The 24,241-nt window shown below is 41.5% G+C and overlaps 1 protein-coding gene across 2 annotated transcripts in view; it reads right to left on the bottom strand.

The window, feature by feature from the left end:
- The window catches only part of Glis3 (GLIS family zinc finger 3), a 430,288-nt gene that overhangs the window by 91,921 nt on the left and 314,126 nt on the right, over positions 1 to 24,241 (bottom strand). For both annotated transcript variants that reach the window (XM_057779622.1, XM_057779621.1), the window contains 2 exons: positions 10,251 to 10,412; positions 6,059 to 6,169 (listed from right to left, as the gene is read on the bottom strand). In XM_057779622.1, the coding sequence (XP_057635605.1) occupies positions 6,059 to 6,169; positions 10,251 to 10,412 (273 nt within the window). The remainder of the gene's footprint in view (positions 1 to 6,058; positions 6,170 to 10,250; positions 10,413 to 24,241) is intronic.

Raw genomic sequence — 24,241 nt, 5'->3', positions numbered from 1 at the left:
AGTTATATATTCCGCCTGAAAGAAGGTACCTCCATGAGACCTTAAGAGTGCAGATACAACCTCGCTTCAGTCTTCAGAGTGTAGATACAACCTCACTTCAATCAGAATCCTCAGGACCGGCCAAGGCCTAACCTGCAAATCAGCTCCAAAAATTACAAGTGATGACCATGGAGTTGTGACATTTGACAGGAGGTAGAAGCCACTAGTTTCAAAGACTAGTCACCCTTTCACCCCCCCCCCTCCAAACTAAATAGGGCAGTTTAAAGAATGCATTTGAATGCATTTTTCTCGTTTTTAAAGTGTAATAGCTGGGTCCTTCTGCTCAGGTCCTAGGGTGACTTTTCTGCACCATCTCACCTCAACACACCCTTCCTGCTATCAGTCCTTCACTGTCGTTCTTCTTTCCATGGTTGTCACACTAATCTTGTGTGTTTACTGTCATCAGAACGTCAATCTAAGAGGGCAGAAAACATATCTCTGCTGTGTGTTTTTCCCCCCTATGGTTCTAACAAGTGCCCAGCATACATTAGGTAATTAATTTAATTTAGGTAATTAAATTAGGTAATTTAGGTTAAAAAAATTAATAATGAAACTTTGAGACACTTCTAAAATATCTACTTGGAAAGTAGCTTCATGAGAGACTACAAAAGAAAGAATTCTTTGACCTGTCATCTTCCCTAAGGAATAGTAGTGTCTCACAAGGCTCTGAGGATTCTGCTAAAAAGGAAACCACTGAACACGACTCAGCTTAGTATTTCCTCAACTTATCTAGAAATAAATAACACACACAAAAAAACAAGTATCCAGGAAGCTGGAGAGATCACATAGCAGTTAAGAACATTTGTTGCTCTTGCAGGGAACCTGGGTTCAGTTCCCATTACCCACATGGTGGCTCACAACCAATCATAACTCCAGTTCCAGGATACACAGACATACACGCAGGCAAAGAACTCATACCCACGAACTAAAATAAACCTAAACACAAGAATAACAAGACGAAACAAATGAAACCTATCTAATGACATCCCATGGAATCAGTTCCAAAAGCAGTGCACGAGCAAGAGCGTTCATCACAGCTAAGACTGTCATCATCCCAGAGACGGTGGCAGGTATGTTCCTGCAAAGCTGAATGCAGCCCTGATGACAAAGAGAACACATGCTTCTGTCATTCACTGGTCATTCTCACCGACAACCTTCTTCAACTCCTACACGAGTGACTTCTTCTAAATAACCCATCACATAGCATCAACACACTTCAAAGATACAAGTGGTATTACACTGGGCCAAGGTATCCTAGGAGCCAGGAGACAACCTGTTCCAAGTAACAACCATTCTTGTTGAGTCTGTGACATGCAAGGATGTTTTTCATTAAAATATAATATTTTACTTTCATCACTGCTTTTCACCGAAAACATTTCTTGCCAGAGCCTTTCCCAGAGACTTCCTTGAAATTAAGTTCCTCTCAGCTGAGGGGGATGGGGATCCAGATGTGTCTCACCAATGCTCTGAGGTGTGATGTTAGGCATTTATCACCAATGTGATAATGTGCAGATGTTTGTGAGTTGTTAAAAAAGACAGCTTTGCACTCCTTGAATTTCATTGCCGGAACAGAAAAACCATCCTCACACGTATCCACCACAGTCATGTTACTGACATGAGACAGGAGAGGAGAGCTCCCTCACTCCCTGGTCAGGACTGTGGTGTGGGCCTATTCCTAATACTCTGCTAGCGATTTGAACTGAGCCCCGTCGAGGAACAAGGGGAAGATAATTCAAGGGAACTATGAAACCTGGAGAGGCACTGGAACACATACCCACCTGCCAAACATATCAGACCACAAAAACAATTCATGGGAAAAGCAAGCTTGACTCATTATTTCGCTGTATACACCGATTTAAAGGAAAGTATTGCTCCCGTTCACCTTGCCACTGTTCCAAGAACTACATACTTCAAGGTGAACCCTGGGTTCCCTAGTGAAGTTCATAGTGATGGAGATTCTGAGGAAAGGGGACGGCTTTCAACAGTCTGAGGATTTACCAGTTTCACTTGGGGAAAGTGGCATTAAGTAAACGGCCCTCACACAGCCAGAAAGCCAAGCAACACTGTCTCTAAGTATGAAACATAAACATTTATAATTGTAGCAGCTTGTATTGAGGTCGCTAAAGTGAATATCAAGAATGTTCAGCCAATCAAGGGTCAATGTCTAACAAACATTTATCACAGTCTTTGGGGGAGTGTAGAATGGATAAAGATGCAGGTCACCTCTAATTTTTGGCCAGGCATTGCTTGTATTCATTTTTTTTAAAGTCCATTTGACAACAGGCTAGAATTGAAGGAAATTCCAGTTCATGGTACTTCCAAGGTGAAAATGAAAAATTCTAATAAAACTCACAGCCTTGAGAAGAATTTCAAGTGGCCTATTGCCTTAGCCTTCTCTTATTTTGCTCACGCACCGGGAAGAATTGAAGGACAGACTTTGTGACTTTTGCTCTGGAGGCTAAATTTTATTCTCAGTGGAGACCCTTTACTGGCGGCTTGAATACTTTGCTACTTGTTTTATCAGCATGCCCTTGCTTCAGTGAACTTGAGAATTGCAACACACACCTGATGAACAAGGCCGCTGGCTGAAGAGGGGTGTGTGTGTGTGTGTGTGTGTGTGTGTGTGTGCGCGCGCACTTGATTTATGTAAACACTAAAACTACTCCGAGTGCCACAATTCAAACTGCTCCTGTTCTTTTACTTTTTCTTCTTGATACAGCTTCAATAACATCTGCATGAGATTCCAGGTTCATCTTATTTTTTAGTGGTATGCGTCATGTGAATGGAAGGACCGAATGCCCGTGGCCGGGCATCATTCAAGAGCAACACGCCTTTCCCCATATACATTATCTCATGGGTGCTTTGTTACTGGCCCCAATTTCAGAGTTGGGCCTCATAAAGCTGGCTACGTTAAGACCAAAATAATGTCGTTTAGTGTCTTGGGGGAGGTTAAGAGGAGGATTAGAGGAAGGCGGGCAGGCAGGGGATATTAAACAAGTCCATGACTAACAGGGTGTGACAGAAAAGAGTTTCACTCTTTTCAACAGAACAATTCCCCATGGCTCGGCCCATTACTCGACTGTGCCTTTATCACCTTGGAATTTTTATGGTTATTTTTGATGAATTCACATTTTTGTAAAGCCCTTTTTGAAATCATGCCAGTTTTCAATTTTTAATTAAAGTCGTAAATAATCTTAATTCTGCCTTAAAAGGTTTATTGTTTCTTTCTTTTTTTTATTACTGATGCCAGGAAATATTTCAAATACCAAGTCCTGATGTGAGTGAGCAATTAGAAGCTCTCTAAGGTCTAGTGACAACATTGTACCGTGTAAATAGAACACACTGGGATATCGACATGAGACTTAGCAGCCTGGACAGACTGATTTGGGTTTATCAGCAGCTGCTTCTCTTGGGAATGACACTGCCTCTTTTCTTAAATGAAGAAACTTTCATCATTTTAATTTCATGAATTAACCATCACAGATTGAAAAAAAGACTTTTTGGGAAGTAAACACTGTAAATTGTTACTGGGAGCTCAAAAAAGAAAGTCACCTCAATTTGATTTATCCATTTGCACAAAACAGGTGGGCACATTAGAGAGGGACTCTTTCACTTTTACATAAATCAAAATTAAGGGAGAGCTTCAATGTCTGACACGAGATCACCAGGCTTCTGAAAGCCCTGCCTTTGTTAACTAGACTGCCTGCCGACAGCTGCAAGGGCTCTGTAAACACAAACATATCTTAAAGTCTCAGGGTCTCCTTTTCTCTGTTGTGCTCTATGAACTTCACACAATACTGTCAACAGCTGGCCAGAATGGCCTTCCAAACCTTCTGAGACAGGAGTTTACTATCTCCCAAGTCATTTCATAACTGAGATTTTATGAACTGTGTGGTGGGTGTGGGCTCATATGCATAGCCATGTGTAGGTGGGTACGCATGTGTGCACACCTGTGGAGAGAGGCCAGAAGCCAGGCTCGAGTATTTTCCTCAGGAGCTGTCCACTTTGCTTTTATGTCCACCTCTCACGTAGTGAACACACATACACATGCCACCACACACATGTGCATGCTACCACAGGTAGGCTTATCAACACACGTATGCACATGCCACCACACACATGTGCATGCTACCACACACATGTGCATGCTGCCACAGGTGGGCTTATCAACACACGTATGCACATGCCACCACACACATGTGCATGCCACCACACACATGTGCATGCTGCCACAGGTGGGCTTATCAACACACGTATGCACATGCCACCACACACATGTGCATGCTACCACAGGTGGCTTAACAATACACATATGCACATGCCACCACATGCATGGGCATGCCACCACAGATAGCTTATCAACACACATGTACATGTCACCACAGATGGTCTATCCCTCAGTGTGAACTCTGGTCCACATGCTCTCACAATGAGCACTTCACCAGTGAGCTCGATACAGTAACCAAGCTTTGTCTAAACAAACGAGGATCTTCTGTCCATGGCAGAAACATGTTGGAACTTGGCTCATTTAGTGTTACATTTGGATTGAGTTGGTTACCTGATTTGTTTAAGGGACTTTATAACAAAATTAAGGGAGTGTTAAGGACAAGGGTTTCTAGTCACTGGCATCTAGTCAAAAGTGCGTGTTTTCGTACTTCTTCGGGATTTGATATTTGCTGTTGAGAAATCTCTATAGGTTGTTTTTACTACATTTTTTTCTGTCTTGTGGTGCAGCTAGCTTGAATGCCAGCTGAGGGCTGATATACAGGAAGTTCTTAACCAGGTCTTTCTTTGAGAAAAAAACCACTCAGCTGCAAGGGTTTGACAGATACACTTAATTACTTACAAAACCAGTCTTGTAAATCAACTGTAATTTCTTTCTCTAGAAATATATTTAAATCTCTTTATTTTGAAATACAAATAAATTATTATCTAGAATCACTAGGCATGGTTTGAATGACGTGAAGTTAGGAAAGCAAAGGGATTTTTTTAAATGTGAATAAAATTATCAAACTGAAAGAACAGTGCTTTGTCTTAAAATAATAGCACATGATCATGATTGGATCCTGTAGCAGAATCACCGTCTGTTGACTTTGTCATTGTCTGTATTTTATAAATTCAAGAGAATGAATTATATTCATTTTGGAAAAACCCAGTCTTCTGGGTGAGAGAGGGTTTTCATTCTCAACCTGACAATTCTCTCTCTGCAAGTTGTCCCCAATTAAGTTAGGCTTTACTAATAACGTAAAATGAAGGCACCTTCACAGACCTTACTGTCATGGCATGAAATATTATTGTCCCCTATGGAGACAACAATGATGCTCACACATGTGGGAACACATGGGGCGTTTTTAGAGACTGTTAATGGCTTTCATTGTATGAAAGTGTGTTTTGGCCTCATATAAATGAAGAGTAGTTTTGATTGTGTGAACATTCTTGAAGCACTAATTGGAAAAGAAAAAAAGGTAGCTGGATGACCTCTGACATTTATTCTGAATCTGTGACATCATAATACCTGCAGATTTTGAAACTTGCATCAATCACTCACTGATGTCAAAGTCCACAGGTTCAGTACTTTATCCCTTCCAGCACTGATTTCACACATAGTGCCTATCAACCATCCTCAAGCCAAGCATGAGGAATGCGCTCTTCAAATCCTAGAGAGTCTCCCAAGTTCTTCATTAGAGCCAAAATTACTTGAGCTGACTGCTGATATTATGAAAAAGTTATTTCTCCAGAAAGAGCTTCCAGAAATTTCCATAAAAGCTTTTTGTTATTAATATTTCCTGGAGTTGGTGGCTGGCATTAATTTTCTCTGCAAGCTTCCCTAGAAATTTTTACATGACTGTATTAGTTGTGCCAACCACAGCCTTGCTGAGGCCTCAGGGAAGACGTCCCTCTTCAGTACCAAGCACAGGATATCTTCAAAGTCTAAGGGTCCAATGCCCCGCCAAAATGCTGTGACTGCAAGAGTAATTCAAACATGCCTTTCCTCGCTGGACAATTCTCTGAATCTTACCTTTTTCCTTGCCTGTTGCTCTTTGGAAGAATGCGCTTTCACGTGCTTTCTGAGGGAGCTTGGGTCGGTGTAGCGTTTTGTACATCCTGGAATTTGACAAGCATAAGGTTTCTGAACGAGAAAGAGAGAAAGAGCAAGATGTGGTTAAATCATAAAGGTCACAGGGTCATGCTTTACTCAGAATGCTCAGAGCATGAACTGCTGCCAAATGACAGGTGTCAAACGCAGGGTAATACTCATGCATGTTAATCAGGACACCCAGGAATTCTGCGTCACGGGGATGAGAACAGTCAACTTCCAAAACGCCCCACGGAGATGCAATAGTCTTGATTTTGAAGACATTAACTTACATTGCAGTGTAACCATAAAATCTCTTGAAGAATTTTTAACATGGAAGTTATACTTACAGTGACTCCCCTGAGAAAATCATTGGTACTGTCAGAAATAGTAAACAGATTCTTTAAGGGTTCAGGTAAGGAAGCTGTAGAAAAGTCCAGAAAAGACTGGGTATGGTTCAGAGGGTACCTGATTCAGAAAGAGGGAAAGAATTAAGAAGGAAAAATTAGTATAAAGTGAGCAAGAAACAGTAGGTCTCAAACAGCAGACACATGAAAACTCAGCCAGAGGAAACAGTCAGTAACATTATTAGTCACAGAGAAGTCAAGGCTGAGTGACATGAATGAGCCTTTAGTGGAGGGACAAGGGTGCAAATCTGCCCCTTCCAATTCGCTGTGCAGCAGAGATGGGAAGTATATGGAAAAGTGAGGACTGTCCCCAAGTGTTTCGCACCTAAGGTCAAAATGAATGCATGACCTGGGTGGGAGGGGAGGACAACTCAAATCCATCCTGACGCCAAACACCGCATCACCACCTAGTACTTACTTATCAAGGGTTGAGAGACAGTGAGTTTGGCTGCAAGCTAAACCAAAATCTGCTGTCTATTCCAAGAACTTAAAAAAATAAAACCAGGAGTAATTGTATAGACAAGATGAATTACTTATCATTTGCTGTGGAAAACGAGAGCTGGGCCTCCATGGAAAAATAAAGAGGAAGATCTGGAATCTTCTCTTGGTAGGATCCTTCTCTGGACGCCTGCTCTGCTAAGGACAAGAGCACACCACGGCTGCTCTCACTCTGCCCTGCTCTTGTTTTCAAGTGCATTTCACTGCCTGAGTGAAGGTGGACTTTCTCATTTGTTTACTGGGAGAAACATTCAGAACTCACTGACATTTTGCCATTTTTCTCATTCCAAGAATAAAACAGAATGATGGTATATCATTTCCTTTGAAATGTCCGATTTGAATACTGGATTTGATTACTCACTGACTGGTCTTGACTTATTTTTGATTGACTGAATAACCTAAGATTATGCTACCAGGATGTGCTGGGCACTGTACTGAATTCTAAGGAACGCTAACAACAAATGATGGGTAAATAAGAATCAGGCCCTTAGCTTACTTTTTTTTTAAGTTGAGCAATTACTGGCTAAAGGCACTTATTAAGAAGTTTCCATCACGGAAAGATTTTGCTTTAACCTGGGAATCTTTTCTAAGTTCATTCGGCCTTGCTGACCTAGCCTTCCCTACTCTGCCTTCACCTCAGAGGAGTAAGTGGCCAATATCTAACCTTACAAGAGGCTGCAGCAGGAGCTCACACTTGAGTCTTTGAGCATGAGACGGAACTTGATGGAAGAAGGCTTATGAACACCGGTGTGCTCTAAAAATCTATGCTACTGCAAACAGGTTTGGGAATGCCACCTAACGGTAGATTTCAAATCCTCCTGGAGAAATATTAATACACACAATTCCTTCCAACTGGCCTCAAGGCTTCCCCACTGAGTACGCCACCTGAGGCCAGAATGCCCAATCAGCTCTCAGGCTCTGATATGGACGGGAGTGCTAGCCTATCATTTAATCCCTGATTACCCAAGCTTTACGTGGCACACTATACTCCATCAAAAGGGGCATTTCATTATTTTCCACCTGTTGTCCTGAGTAATTACTTCTCTTATTTAGAGGTGAGATGTTAATAGACACAAATATTAATAAAAACTTTCAGGGTTATTATAATGAAGTAAATAATCTTTGTGGGAAAACCAATTTCCTGTGTAAAGAATCTGTTTAGTTGAAAAAGATACCTTTATCCTAAAATCCTGACAGCTTTCGTAGATGGAGTGATTAATGGACAGGAACCTAAATTTAAGTTATAAATTCTTTAAGCAGCTGGTTTGCTTGGGAAAACAAGCATTTCATTTCTCCATACTCTTGAAGAGCTTACCAATTTGTTAAAGGAAGTAAACATTTGCATAAGAGACAGTTTGGATCTTAAGGAAAAATGACAATTTTAACAGGTGAAATAGAGAAAATAATTTTTTTTTTTTTTTTGGTTTTTCGAGACAGGATTTCTCTGTGACTTTGGAGCCTGTCCTGGAACTAGCTCTGTAGACCAGTCTGGTCTCGAACTCCCAGAGATCCACCTGCCTCTGCCTCCCGAGTGCTGGGATTAAAGGCGTGCGCCACCACCGCCCGGTGAGAAAATCATTTTTAGCAAGATAAAATGACTGGGTTCAAAGAGATGTTACACTGAGTTCAGTTCATAAAATCATTATCTTATGCAGCTTTATTTAAAAGTTTTTAAATGTCTATGCATGCTTACTGCTGAAATTACATTATAATATGTTTTATCTGATTAACCAAAAGTATTGTTGAAAAGCAGCACATTTCCTCAAGGATGGCTTTGAAACTACGGAGAAGTGACTAACTAGAACAATTCCTCAAGACAATCTTGTTTTATGAATGGTCACACTTCTATGATGAGGTTTCATGACAAACTGGAAAATATATTGGATTGTACCAAGGCCATTTCAGATACAACAAAACAGGACATTTAACATAATTTATTTGCATTTTTGGTATGTTGAAAAATTTCAGCACTTTCCATATATATGTGTAATGTTCTATTCAATTGGTCCTGAACAAATCAATTAATTCAATTTGGCTAAAGCAGTAAAGGTTTATCATTTGCTCAAATTGTGTTAACTGTGTTTCAGGTATTTACCAGACAAACCACCACATCCATGAATATTTGACGATTCTGGTTAGAGAGGTTATATGACACACAGAGCTAAAATGACTTCTACAAATATGACTAATAGAGACTAATATAAAATGTAATAAATATGTCAACTATAACATCAGAAAAATCTTAAATATGTATGAGAAGGTGTGTAGAAATAACAGTATCTTTTCAAAATTCATGCTCTGGTGTAGTTTAATAATAGACATCAGAACGTTAACACTGAGAAAGTACTGTCATGAATACATTATTTGCAAGAAAGCGGGATAAGAGATTCGTGATGTGTATAATACATTTATCGCAACAGCTTTGTCAAGTGAAGTGAAATTACACAGCATCTACCTGGCCTCCCATAAAGAAAATGCCATCAAAGCTTGAGAACGCAAAGGAGTGTTATCTACATAATGGAGGAAATAAAAGACAAAAGTTACAGAGAAACAGCATTTGTAAGGAACAAAATGAAGCAGCATTAAGGGAGTTAAGGGTGTGAAAATAAAATCTCAATTGTTCTCATAAGGTTGATAAAAATGGATGTGTGGCTGCTAACGCAGAAAAGGCATGTATGAAATGAACTCGGGGAGAGATCTGCTCTGTCTTTTCAGATCAACTGCAGTTGAAAATAACAGATGGTTTCTAAAGCACAAGACCAGATTCATGTTAACACCACGCTGGCTGAGAAGTTAGGTCAGGAGGACAAGAACCGAGGTCAACACATAAATACTGTATGGCACAGTCCTCCCAGTTGCACAACGTTGTCTATTTTTGGTACAGCTTGATGCATTAATAATTACCTTAATTATCTCTAGTAGCCATTCTGTGGGCCAACATCTAATGCATGATAGACCCTGAAATGCTACAGAGAAGGGACTAAAGATTCCCTTGACCCCAGAAAGTTCTAATACGTAGCATAATTCATAACCACAAAAATTAAAAATAAAAAAGAATGTAGCAGCCACGCAAGGCGCCTCTGTGGGGACTTCACTGTGTTCTGCTGTGCTTGGCACTGCCCCTGTGACCTGCAGGCCATAAAGCAAACGCCTCCACCATCCTACCATCAGAGGGGCCCTTTGGCACATGCAGCTGAGGCTGGAAGGTGGCAAGCCCCTGCCGTCCTTACAGTGTCAAGATGCGTCCTCTGGTGCTTGGCACGGTCACTGGAGTTGCTGAAAGCCTTCTGGCAGCCTGGGTGCTGGCACAGGTATGGCTTCTCCCCCGTGTGGCTCCTCAAATGAATCTTGAGGTTCTCAAGTCTTGAAAAGGCCTTCTTGCACCCTTCAAACTGTGCAAAGAAAACAAGTTTTAGTGATTGAGAAGGACCCTGAATGCCTGAGACGAGAGGAGAAAAACAACCATTAGTCTGTACTTCGCTAACAGAAAGATGAAATTCAATCCAAACAGTAGCAAATACTGCTGCTAAAAATACCCATATGTTTATGTGAATTGCATCTTTCCCACAGCATATACATGCCACGCTCCATACCAGATTTTGGTCCCAAACTGGTTTCTGTGATTACTTATGTCAGAGACAACTCACTGAGAGCCATCTGGCTCAATCAATAGAAACATAGTAATGTGTATCTTAAAGATTTATTAAAAAAAATTAACACACTTTTCTATTTCCAAATTGGTCTACATTAAAGCAACTTGGAAGAAACTTTCAACAACTACTGAAACAAACAAGAGAAACCAGAGTGATATATGACAGAAAAAGAAGACAGAGAGGTCTAAGAATAGAAGATGAGCAGAGCAAGTACCTGCTAGATCAAGCCAATGAGACACATCCTTAAATCTTTGTCCAGCTTTTTCAACTTCCAAATGAGTGGCCAATGTTAACATGCAGGGTGATGCCAAGTTGAGTGAGTTTTCCAAATGCTTTTTAAAGGAAGCTAGGAGACACAGAGTTTAGCTAGTGCTAAATCATTCCAAATAAAGTAACCATTATTATTACTACTATTATTTCAGAAATTTCACTACCTAGACATGAATTAAGAGAAAGATAAGAGGTTGGTAATTTTTAAATACATGTTTGTGTTTGTAGTTTGTTAATGATACAAAGTGGGACAGGCGGTGGTGGCACACGCCTTTAATCCCAGCACTCGGGAGGCAGAAGCAGGCGGATCTCTTGTGGGTTCGAGGCCAGTTTGGTCTACAAGAGCTAGTTCCTCCAGGACAGGCACAAAAGATACAAAGAAACCCTGTCTCAAAAAAAAAAAAAAAAAAAAAAAAAAAAAAAAAAAAAAAAAAAAAAAAAAAAAACATAATTGAGAGGAGCATGAATTTAATAGCTTCCATGGGCAAATTATCAGTTAGTATTATAGAGTCTCAATGATGCTAGTATTTAAGAGTGACAGTCAGGAAATGTGTTGGAAAAAGTAAAGGATAAAGGTGAGGTGAAGTCATCTTTGGTACAAAGCCCTAGACAATTTATGTGAATTTAACACATTTAATTCCACTAAAGTTCTCATCAGCAAGTCAAGTTAGGGATATGGTAAACAACAACACGGGATGCTTAGAATGATTAAATCTGGATGGGTATGTTTTAGGGAAATGAAAGGGGAACAGGTCAGACAGACACGCATGCAGGGAAGAGGGCAGGAGAAGGACTCTTTGCATCTGGAACTAGTTGACATTACTTAGATGCGCTACAAGGATCTCGCACACCGCCTTGGTTCCCTCACTGGCGATCACAGATGGCGTAGGGCACCGGCTGTGAAGGTTCCGGTGGTTGGAAATCTCGTCACTAACTAAAGGATGAACTAAGCAGAAAGAAGAATCGGCTCTGCCACAACTCCATCCACTTAAGTTGATCACACTCTGCACGATGGAGTATTTTAAGAAATTTATGAAAGTTGCACTTATTTTTGATTGAGAGTTATACATGTCTCACAGACATATGTTGGTTTATTTCGATTTTGATATTTTGCTTAAAATAATTTTCAGTGTTTTCCCGATTTCTATTTCACATAAAGAGTAAATTTAGCCCAAATGAAGGGAGAATGCTGACAAAGCTGACGACTTTTTCACAGCCAAGGATACATAATGCCACACTGCTGGGGGAGGGGCGGTTTCACAGCCAAGTGTATATAATGCCACACTGCTGGGGGAAGGAGCAGTTCTGGAGTTAATGGGGCCTTATTTCTGCACATTTTCAAATACATCTCAAGTTTAAGGATCAAAGAGTTCTAATTTAACTCCTAATTCATAGCTAAAAGATCTCTGCCAAGCAAATGTGTCCTTTTAAGGTTCACTCTCAACGAAGAATCAGAGCAAAATCCTGGAGTCCAGTTTATTTTGCTTGGAATTACCTGGGCGAGCACACTTAGCCCTGAAATGAGCTTGTGGTTTTGGACATGCTGAACCTGTAGCCTCTTTCTCAGCAAGGCTCTTTTGTAGAGAAGATGCCAATCTGGGGCCAGGTCCAGTGGTACATACCCAGAATTGGGTGGGACGCAGTGTCTCGTCCCTTCTACAGTCACCTCAAATCTTACAGAGAAAGCTGCACTGTTTTGGCACCAATGAGAAAGTGGAGAACAGTGGTATCTCGCATAACATGGTTTCTGTGAATCCAAGATGCGTAAGGTACTTCCCTCACACCTATCATAGAATAAGAAACCCAGCTACGTGCTTTGATGGTTCAGACTGTCCACGTGGTCACATATAAGGTATATACGCTAGCAATTTCTCATCCTGTATAGTCAATGCCCATTTAAATGTCTTTTTAGAATCAGAATTGAACTGGTTGCTATTATTGCTATTTGTACAACCAATTAAAAAACAAAAAGCAAGCCGGGCGGTGGTGGCGCACGCCTTTAATCCCAGCACTTGGGAGGCAGAGGCAGGAGGATCTCTATGAGTTCGAGACCAGCCTGGTCTACAAGAGCTAGTTCCAGGACAGGCTCCAAAAAACCACAGAGAAACCCTGTCTCGAAAAAACCAAAAAAAAAAAAACAAAAAAAAAACAAAAAGCAAACAAACAAAAACCCCGTGGCATTCCAAGTTCCTGTGAGGAGCAGAATTCTCAAACTTCTTAATGTAGCAAGGCTGAAGGACAAGATGGGCATCCAGATAGTTTAAGGCAGCAAGTAAAATAACGGAACTCTAGATGACATCAGATGTTCCCTCTACAAGATTGGCCAGCGGACAAAGAGAAGTACATCATATCTTCAGGGGAAACAGAGACAGAAGGTATGACCATCTGCACTGAACTGTACCAGAAAAGGCTGTCCTTGGAGGGCAGGCGCTCCTAATAGACACCAGCCACTCACGCTCAGCTCACTGCAAACACTCACTTGAAGAATCTATGGACGCAGGTCCTCACAGCCTGGAAGACGGCTTGGTATGGGGGCTAACACCAAGTGGGTCAGGGCCACTAGAATGGGTTGTTAGGGGATTCTGGAAGAGGAAGATGATGCTGTTTGTTGTTCTAATGGCATCTGGATGGAACTTGAAAGCAACATTTTATACTGAAGAGTTATCATCCACTATGGGAAGAACCCTGGAATTCAGCGCAAGAACTTCCTCTCCCTGGGGCACTTTCACCCCTGCATTCTCAAGTCTGGTTAAAGGAAAATGCTTTAAAAATAAGCTAACAATTAGGCAGGCGAAGGAAGGAAGGAAGGAAGGAAGGAAGGAAGGAAGGAAGGAAGGAAGGAAGGAAAATTAATAAAAGAAATCTCAAACAGCTAAGACTGGATTCTTGGAGAGTTTGGGCAAATGGATGCCTTTTAATCCTCTTAGATTTTTTTTCATGACTTTTGCATAGCTATTGAAAGTGTTGGAACCTGTGTAAATGCCCGGATATAGGGAAATCAGCACGATTAGGGATATTTCCTGGGTTTGGTTCACATTAGACATAACTAGAGAACTAGGAAATGCACTGGTTGATCTTCATCCTTGCTGTGTTCCCACACTTCCTTTCAGGTCCCTTCCTTCTTGGATTGGCTCTGAAGCCATGAATCCAAAGGCTAGTAACTCATAATTGAATCACACGTTCTGATTTGTCCTTAACTCCAAAACAGGATGATGAGACAAAACAAAACTACGATCAAACTTAAGGGAATTTTGCTCAAAAGGGAAGAGGAAGGAATAAAATAAGATTTTAAGAAAGAGGAAAGAACGGCAAACACGCAGGGCTATAAGTGGGGCTGGGACAGTAGCAATAGGATCTGGTGTTCACTGAGTATTTAGTTCACACTAAATATCTTCCCCTGGCTATTAATTTGGTCTAAATAGTATCTGCTCTCTGAATAAACCCCATGAGCATGCTCCACTGTAGCTGCCAGGAGGCAAAATGAATAAAACTCAATGTTTATTCAAGCAAAGATGACGAAAGTGAAAGGCAGTATGGACGGCAGGACAGGTTATACACTAGTAGACCCTGAGCAATGGTACTCAGAGCCATGCTTCCCAGACCAGCATCTGTATCCTCGGGGAACTTGCCAGAAGCATGGATTCTCTGACCCCATCACAGAACCAAAACTCTAGGTATATGGACCATATTTGTTAAGTGGGGACCAGTGCTCTGGGAGATGCCTATGTGTGAACCACTGCCCTTGGAGATGCCTAAGTGTGAACCGGTTCCCTCGGAGATGCCTTAGTGTGAACCGGTGCCCTTGGAGATGCCTAAGTGTGAACCAGTGCTCTCAGAGATGCCTGAGTGTGAACTGGTGCCCTGGGAGATGCCTACGTGGGGACCGGTGCCCTGAGAGATGCCACCTAGGCTGCGGTCATCCTACATCTCATTATGCAAACCACATGACAGAAGGAAAGTGTTTTATAGCATCTACCATTTCTACTTCAGCATGTCATCTGAATGTGTATAGCAGCAGCTATTCTAAGACTAAAAAGGGGTATCACCACTCCAAGGTAGAGACGAACGTCATCATTCCCAAGGCAACCGAGACAGAACTCCCAGAATGCCAATCTCTCACTAGAGATTCTTCAAACTACAGCTGCCAAAGATGCTACCAGGAGGATGTCTGGTTCCACACTAGGTGTGCCCACCAGCTCTCACCATCGCTGTCTGGCCAGGGAACTACCCACCATGGGAACTGCCCATTACATCCACCCATTGAGAGAAAGCACTGGGAGGAAGCCATGTTTTCCACTTGTTCATTTTAGCGGAATTACCAGCATGTGGGAGACCAGGACATTAGATTCTCAGAGAGAGAACTTGAAATCTCATGGGCCTTGGAAATACTTCATGGCATGAAGCCTCACTCCAAGAAAAATCTCTCCAATGCTGGTTTTAAGTAACAAACTTTAATTAGACATTTTCAAGTTCCTACAAACCGAAAGAACCTTAGATTGCATCACTTCGCTAATTTAGAAAATTATCTCATATTTAAAGAATCAGACTGGACTGCAATCATCATCAATACATATTGGCTTGATTACGGATTGCTGACATTCAGTGACATTCAGATGACCTTTGAAATATTACTTTCTCTTTCTATTAGAAGCTTTTGTGTAAGGTTCTAGAAATGAAAGGCTCATTAGACACCATTAAAATGGGACTTATTCCATATGTGTAACCAATAATCACGTTGAATATTATCCCCTCCTCTAATCAGCTACTTGCAGTGCCAAGAAGTACAAGTTTGTATTGAGAGCAGTAATAAAAGCAAACCTTCTTGATCAGGTTTCTATACCATTGCTAATATCAACACAACCCAAATAGAAAGGAGTCTATGATGCTGGACAGGGTTTTTAAAAATTTACATTTGATTTCAATTATGGCTTGGTGTTTATGACCCTGGGAGGTATGCGCTTTTACAATTCCACCAGTCAAGACCAATTAATCCCATTAGTGTTGGCTGCCACCGTGATATGCAGTAAGAACTGGCCAATGAATTAGGCGCTGGTTTCTATCTCAACACACCACCCGAGACACTAGAGATGAGAAGCTTCCATGGAAAAGTCAGCCAACATTTCTCATGCCCTGACTACAGCCCAGGCAACTTCCATAGTAAGTCTAGGAGGTCAAGTCCCTTTGGATTAACTGCTTGCCTTCAAAGGGTGTAAGATTTCCTCTGTGACTCTAAATAAGCGAGCCCAGGAAAGTGAAATGGTCCAGTTTACACAGCTGAGAAGCAGCGAGAACTCTGAAAAATACACTCAGCTGACATCTGCTTCTGGAAGTTTCCTTCCAGAGACTCTTCTCAACTTTTTGTTCATGTGAGTCACATGGAAGTCTCGAGATGCATGCCTCGAGCCTTCCAGAGGAAGAATGAGCCCCTGGGGTTCTGTCTCCCAGGTAACACCAATAGATTTGTTCAATGGTCTTAAAGATTATAATTGGAGATGCAAGTTTCTGGGATCCTTCATGAACCCTATCATCAAAGTATAGTCCACAGAAAGTGTTAGAAAGAGACTGTGTCTTGTTTACCAAGAGACACTTGGCTCCTCTGCTGCAGGCCAGTGAGTGTCCAAGGAAGACAGAGGACACGTTCTGCATGTCCTCACTCACATTTACAGCTTGGCCACCCTCTTGTCCCCAGCTCTGTATCCTCAGCTGTCTGTGTTACCTTCAGCTGCTAAAAGGAAAAATGTGACTTGACATTCTGTACAGAGCAACAGTGGCCTCGTCAGAAAATCACTGGAAGTCACCATTAAAATTGTCTTTGGTTCAAGGCTACTCAGGCAAGGCTTCTAAAGGCTCCTGTTGTCTACGGAGATCGGCTCTTGGCTGTCCATGGCAACCCTTTAAGTCTGACTAAGGGCAGCAGCAAAAGGGGAAAAGCAGCTATGGCATTTGGCCTCAGTGAGTCCCCAATTCAGTGTGTATCTGCCACTCCTCCAGCATTCCTAAGTGGCCTATGGTTCTCATTTATCGAGACTTTCTGGAACTACTAAAAATCTTGCAGAATTAATATAAAACCCATTCAGTAATGTTTTCCGAAACAGTACTAGATTCCAGTCATTGCTCCTTCCTTGTTATTTTGGTGTGCAAAATGAATCTATTAACCAGCTCATAAATTCCTTCCTGGCTTGTTGCACTTCTTGGGTTTTTTTGTTTTTTGTTTTTTTTGATTACTAAGAAATCTGCATAAAACAAAGGTCACCCGCATGAGCATATGTGTATTTTTATTGGTTTAAGGCGACTCACTACCTTTGACCATTTTGGACCTTGGGTAACAGTTGATGTTAAGAGGGTGTCCTAAACGAGGCAGCAAAAGAAATTAAATGAGGCTGGGAAAATGACTCTTGAGAGTCCACGTGACAATGTGGGGAAAAATATGTCACTTCTGTGCCAACAACAGAACCATATTGAATTTTTATGGAAATTATCGTTTCTGGTTTATAACAGTTGAAAGGAACCGGGGTCAAACGGAACCTCATCACGAGCATTATATACACAGCTACAAAAGGAGTCTGGCAAAGTGGAAGAAACACAGATATGTAAGATGTATGATGCGGCCCTTCCCAGCTCCTCACCAAATAAAAGAACACACATACACACATCAACTCACACATACATATATGTATGTATGTATATATGTATGTATGTTGTAACAATACGATGTAATAAAATTATAACTTCAAACAAATTACTATTTCTTTGACCAAGTAAACAATGAAGACCTGGTTGTGTGGAGATTCCGTTATTTACTGGCACCAACTCCATTGCAATCTGTGACTATTCACAAGAGCATATATTCTTTTTTTTCCTTTTAAAAAATATTTATTTATTTATTATGTATACAATATTCTGTCTGTGTGTATGCCTGCAGGCCAGAAGAGGGCACCAGAGCTCATTACAGATGGTTGTGAGCCACCATGTGGTTGCCGGGAACTGAACTCAGGACCTTTGGAAGAACAGGCAATGCTCTTAACCACTGAGCCATCTCTCCAGCCCCCAAGAGCATATATTCTTCAGGGAATGACAAGACCACGATAAAGGCACTTTGAATATATGTCAGGATAACATATATATTTATGAGTATTATAATTATCTGTGTATAAATGTATTTAAAAAGCAATTATGCAGGCACTGCCAAGTACCACCTAGCTAGGTGTAATTTTTACCACTGATGGATGCACATTCAAACACTAATAACACAAAAATGATGTTTACATCACCTCCATGCTCCCAGGTTTTCCTTATTTCAGACAATCACAGACACCACTATTTGCTTGAAATCCAGTCTCCCGACATGGCAGCGATGCATGAATATGTGATACTCAGTATGTGTTGAAGACTCCATTTAGTCTGCTCCTTACACATGTTGCATGCAAGCACAAGACTTTGAAATACATACGGAGCAAACAAATAAAAGCAACATTCAAACACTTCGCCACTCTATGGTATGGACATTTTCAAACTTCAACATATAAGTCAGTGGTGACCAATTACTGTGGCCCTACAATCAGTAGTAACCAACTCCCCGCTCCCCAAATGGGCCTGCCATTGCCGGGCTTCTGAACATCCAGCATTTTCCTAGGCTCTGTGGATGACAAAGGGAAACAGCAGGCTCAATCCTACCCTACATTTGTGTTCCTAGTGAATCCCATGGGATTGCCACAGCCCAGCCAGCTTCAACAGGTTCACGGGATTTTCTGTGTACTACAGAGCAGAGGTGAACAATGGGGATGTATTTAATCAATACATTTTATATGTTCTCTGAGAGTTCTACCTCAGAAATACATTTCAATATTTAGAAGGCAGAAACGGACTGATGAAGTAAGAAAGAAATAAGCAAAGAAAAGGTGTTAAAAAAAATCAAAAGCATGAGGTAGAGAAAGTGTAGGTCAAAGAAGGGAAGAGGGGTCGGGAGACCTAAACCTTACCACTTTGTCACGGACCCTTTCCCTCTTCCTTCGCGCCCCACACCCCTCTGGCTCTTCTGCACTCCCCTAATTAACCAAGTTCCTTTTTTTCCCTGCATGCTTTCACCCTTGCATCGCCCTCTGCTGGTCACAGCACGGAGCCCCCTCCTTTGCGAGGCTCTCCCTAGGTTTTAAGCAGGTTGTGCTGGATCTGCCCCCAGGTGCCCACCACCCGGCTTATTCCCAGCAGCATGCAGAAGAAGGCTAACTGGATTGTTCCTTTCCCTCACTGGCTGTGAGCTTTATGAGGACAAGGGACCGAGTCTTACTAATCTTTTTATTGCTGGCAAGGTACGGTGCTTATACTCAAAAGTGATCATACGTGATTTGCTAAATAAATGTTAAATGAAATAAAGAGACTGAACCCTTGGTAAGAAAGCATATTGATTTCCTAGCCTTCCTTGTGTGGTGAAGTCATTAGGGCCTTTTAATTAGAGAGAGCCAGTTACTGCTTGATATGACATCAAACAGCTAATCTATTAAAAGCTGTAAAATGCATTTATGGGGGTTTAAATATTGGATTTTAATGTCCTGTAGAACTAGTGCAAAATGTATATTCAATTAAACTGATATCTATCCAAGTGGAGAAAATACTAATTACAACATATGGTTCTATTTGAGTGCATGCGTGTGTGCTGGATTAGCTCCTTTATTGATGTTTTGAGAAATTATCAGCAATACTGGTAGAGTCAATGGACTATGTTCCTACCACACCTTTTCCCAAATATGAGCTAAGCATACCCTAACACATTGGAAACATGTTATTATCAATAATAATTCAAGGAGTATAAATGTGTGCCTTCCTCGTGCATAAAGGAAAAGAAACTGTTTTAAATTGCCCTTTTAAAACTGAGCTAATATGCTCAGCAATATGCCAGGAAACAGCCTCTCATCAGAGTTTCTCATGAAGAAAAATAACTTTAGGACTTTGCCCTGAATTGCCCTGAGTCAAGAATCCCCAATGGAAAGGTCCAACAATTTCCCATGCTGTCAACTACCCTACAGTCAACCTCTCTAAATGGAAGACAGCAGTTCAGACCGTAGATCACAGGTCTTAACCGTATAATAGCTGGGGACTCTGTGTTCGGAGTACAGTGCTTTGTCATTAAAGCCTCCATGCCAAATTTCTCATTGGCAATGGACCTGGCTACCCCGTAATTAATAGTCTTTGATTGTAATGATGAGACGTGTCACTGCTTGCCTTCAGCTTCATTAAGAATTGGCATGCTTGGTTTAACAGCGCTAAGCAATACATTTATTTACTACAGTGTTTCTCAAAATGATTGCTGAATTCTGTCATCTCTTGACTGAGAAACTGTCTGCGGGTTCACACGGAATGTATGCTGACATACATTCAGCAATACAAGACTCTGAGACAAATTGTTGAAGTCAATTTGCTTATCTATCATATAGGCACAAAGGTGCAAAATGTGTGCGTATGTACTTGTGGATGTAGCCACGGCACATGCTGAAACACTTGCACATAAGTATTCCACGCAGACTCTACAATAGATGTGCGCGCGTGTGTGTGTGTGTGTGTGTGTGCATGCACGCACGTATGTTCACATGCATGCTGTGTTTAAGATCTGTGTGCAGGGGTGTAGAAGCAAGAAGGAAATTGCCAAGAGAGAAGAGGAAATTCACACACGAAGAGAAGAGAATAATTTACCATAAATTGGCCCACACTGACTGTATTCCAAAAAACAGAGTGCAATATGCCAAATTTTTAATGGCTCTTGCTATTCTAGATCTGGCCCTGACAAGCTTTGGAAGCAATGCAAGTGGGCAGGAAAGATGGGATTAAAAAATTATGTCTTAAGTCTTTTCACTTTCAAATGCAGAGCCTCCAGCACATGATGGGGCAGGGAAGGAGAGAGTGGCTCGGAAGTCTTCCTGACTTTGCTTTTCTATAAAGTCATCGATTTCCATTATGTATTGCTTAAACAGAAATTCCCTAGCTCTTGCCAAAAACCACCTACAGCTAGTCACTTCAGCAGAAGCAGACACGGAGAGGATGGCCTCAGAACCCTGCCTTGGTCCTGGTAGCTTGACAAAGGGTGATGTCCTCAGAGTGATGTCCCCTGCAGCTCCACAACCCTAGGACTGAGCACCCTTGGGACAGTTCAGACTGGTCCATGGAAACCACTCACTAGGTTGCCTCACGGTGTGCGCCTCTAGTCCCTTTTCATTCAAGGCTGACTGGTTCCAGGCACGCCTGACTGGCACGTGACAAACAGAAAAACCCTTCATGGTTCCCACCTGCTGTACCTCCTCTTTCTAATTTTGAATGACTCTGGGTCCCCATCCTGTATCTGAAGTTTCCCTTCTTGGTCATAGACGGAACTCTTGTCACATCCTGTCCTTTCCAGGCATGTGCCTTGATTTATTAATGTGTAAAAAACCAAACAAAATGACAAAAACTATCAGTAAGTCTATGAACTCCTTTCCTGACCTCTGAGATATTAAGACAGTGCTATGCATGCAACAAACTTTGAGCCCTACGATTCTAAGGGGCGGGAGGGGAGAGGACCTCAATCCTCTCGGCTATGGCACTTACATGAAACTGTCTCCTTTTACCATGAGAGTCAAGTGAGACTCTCCCCCAGGTTGTCAAGTCTGAGGAGGATGTGAACACCCCATCACTTCTAATGCTTTAGGTTTGGTGAGACAATGCAGTTGATTGCTGCTGAATGCCACCCTTGCTTCTCATTCTCCAAAAACATAAAAAAATAAGTTCAATTGCTTTCAAGCTATTTTTCCTCTGCTATTGTAGCTCATTGCCAGACTTAACTGTGACCTTTCCCCTGTAATGCTGGCAAAAAAGTACTTAACATAGAAACTCACAGTCGATGCTGCCTGGACAGCATCATCGCCTGTTATCTACCTAAACTATCTAGTACTTATTGTCTGTATTTAATAAGTTGGGGAGTGTATTAGTTACTTTTTTTGTTGCTGTGACAAAACACCATGAGCAAAAATAACTTAGAACAGAGAGCTTATTTTGACTAATGGTGCTAAAGAAGGCATCCATAATGGTAGGGAAGGCACAGCAACAAATGGCTGGAGCAGGAAACTGGCCAACCACACTCCCATCCAAAAGCAGGAAGAATGAGAGTGAACTGGAAGTGAAACAGGCTCTAAACTTTCAAAGCCTGCCTCCACTAATGTACTTCTGCCAGCAAATCTACACTTCCCAACAGGCCCACCATCTCCTCCGAACAGTGTGCTACCACCAGGGGACCAAGGGTTCAAATACATAGGCCTATGGAGACAGTGTTCATTTAAATCACTGCAGGGGGACATAGGCTAGAGATGTAGTTAACTTGCCCAAGTGATCCGGCTGGTAGACAGCAGGGCACCAAGGAGAATCATGACCTTTGACCGCTCTATTCCCTCGAAAGGGAATGCAAATTCTGGAGGGGAAGGAAATATAAAGTTACAACTAAGAACTCTAATAACTAACTCCACTTTTTATGTTTTTTTTTCTTTACACAATATAAATATTAGGAATTTAAATTCACAAGGACTAGCTCTCCTAAATTATACCAAATACCCTTACCAAAGTCTACGCACAGAGTTAAGCCATCAGCTACGACTAGAAAGTACCGTGAGCCATATGCTCTTGGCATGATCTTTCTTTAAACTAACTATAGTTCTCAAATTTGGGTAAAATATGTGGTGTGCATCTGTGAGTCACTCAGAAACACTGGCTGCTAAGAAGCAAACGCGAAGTGAGACCTGGGATGAAAGACTCAACAAGAGGACTTAAGGTTGTACATTCAGCCAAACAATGAAAGAACTTATATACAGCATAAACACTTATTGCTCTAAAAAAGAGCAATAAATAAATAAAAATAGTGGTCTTGAAATTACTACCAATTCATCCATAGTGGCAAAATTTGACCTTTCTTCACCAACACATACTGTAAAGTAAACTTTACATGGAGAAAAGAAAGGTGTTTTAAACACTGTCATAGTCTAGCAGGAGCATAAGACATGTTCTTTTATTTTAATTGTCAGGGAGATCCACCTAGATATTTGCTGTGGTACTTCTTATTCCATTGAGACAAAGCCAGCTTCTTGAAAAGCAAATGTGGTCCCTGTTACTGTTTCCACTGTTGGGCACAAGAGGCACGTATGTATGGCATTCTAATCCTCGTGGCTATCACAACTAACAATGTCATAGAGCACCCCACCCCGAGGCCCTGCAGCTCCAGGCCCATCATCTATTCAATGTCTCTTTTCCAAGGTCTCTGTAGTACCTCAGAGGACATAATATAAACCTCAGCAAAAATTTGTCCCCACCTTGTCTTCTCACTCCCAGAAGAGCACCCTGGATGCTCTTTGTCCTTCCCATCCACCTTTCCTTTCAAATCCTCAAGAATCTTACATGCATGAACACCCTCTACTCATTTGAACTGCTGGGGTTGGCCGCCACCCGCCTCCTCCAGTCTACAGCAGTGGCCTCTTTCTTGCCGCTTTGACACATTTATTTGATTATCTACCATGTTACTGCTGAAGCAATTTCAGGAAAATTAAAAAAAAAAAAATCCAATGAGGTTCTCTTCTATGTGAAATTTTCCAGAGGTTTCTTGAGGTTAGATCCCTTAAACCTTGCCATGGTGTATAAGGTCCTCCCTGATAGTCCTTGTCTTTCTATAGGAGTACCTGTATTATCCCTGATGTGAAAAGTCCCTCTTGAATGCTGTGATTATGTTTTATTGCCATTGGTTAAAAAAAGAAGCTGCTTTGGCCTATGGCAGGACAGTATATAGCTAGGAGGGAAATCCAAAAAGAGATATGGGGAGAAAGACGGTGGAGTCAGAAAGATGACAGCAGCTGCCAGGGAAGCAAGAGGTGAGGTAACAAACAAGCCATGAGCCTCATGGTAAAACAGAGAATAACAGAATGGGTTAATTTAGTTGCAAGAGCTAGTTAACAATAAGCCTGAGCCATCGGCCAAACTTTTATAATCAATATGAGCCCCTGAGTGTTTATTTGGAAACTAGTGGGTGGGAGAGTAACCTCCAGCTACACATCCTCATCTCTCTTATTCCTCCAGCCATAGCTTTTCATAGGCACATGGCTCTTTCCTCTCTTGGGGCATTTGCACAAGCTGTTTCCTTCATTTACTGGGAAAAATGGTTTCCTCCTATTTGGCTGGTTAAATCCCATGCATCTTTTAGATCTTAGCTGAAATACTTCTTTTATTTAAAAAAAAAAAAAAGCATTCTTTGTCCCCACGGTCAAATTTAGTCACCCACACATATACACTTATAA

The sequence above is a fragment of the Chionomys nivalis genome, chromosome 8 (genome assembly GCF_950005125.1).
Source record: "Chionomys nivalis chromosome 8, mChiNiv1.1, whole genome shotgun sequence".
NCBI classification, from domain to species: domain Eukaryota; kingdom Metazoa; phylum Chordata; class Mammalia; order Rodentia; family Cricetidae; genus Chionomys; species Chionomys nivalis.
Note: the sequence above shows the minus strand (reverse complement) of the source record. Positions and strands in the feature narration are given on the sequence as shown.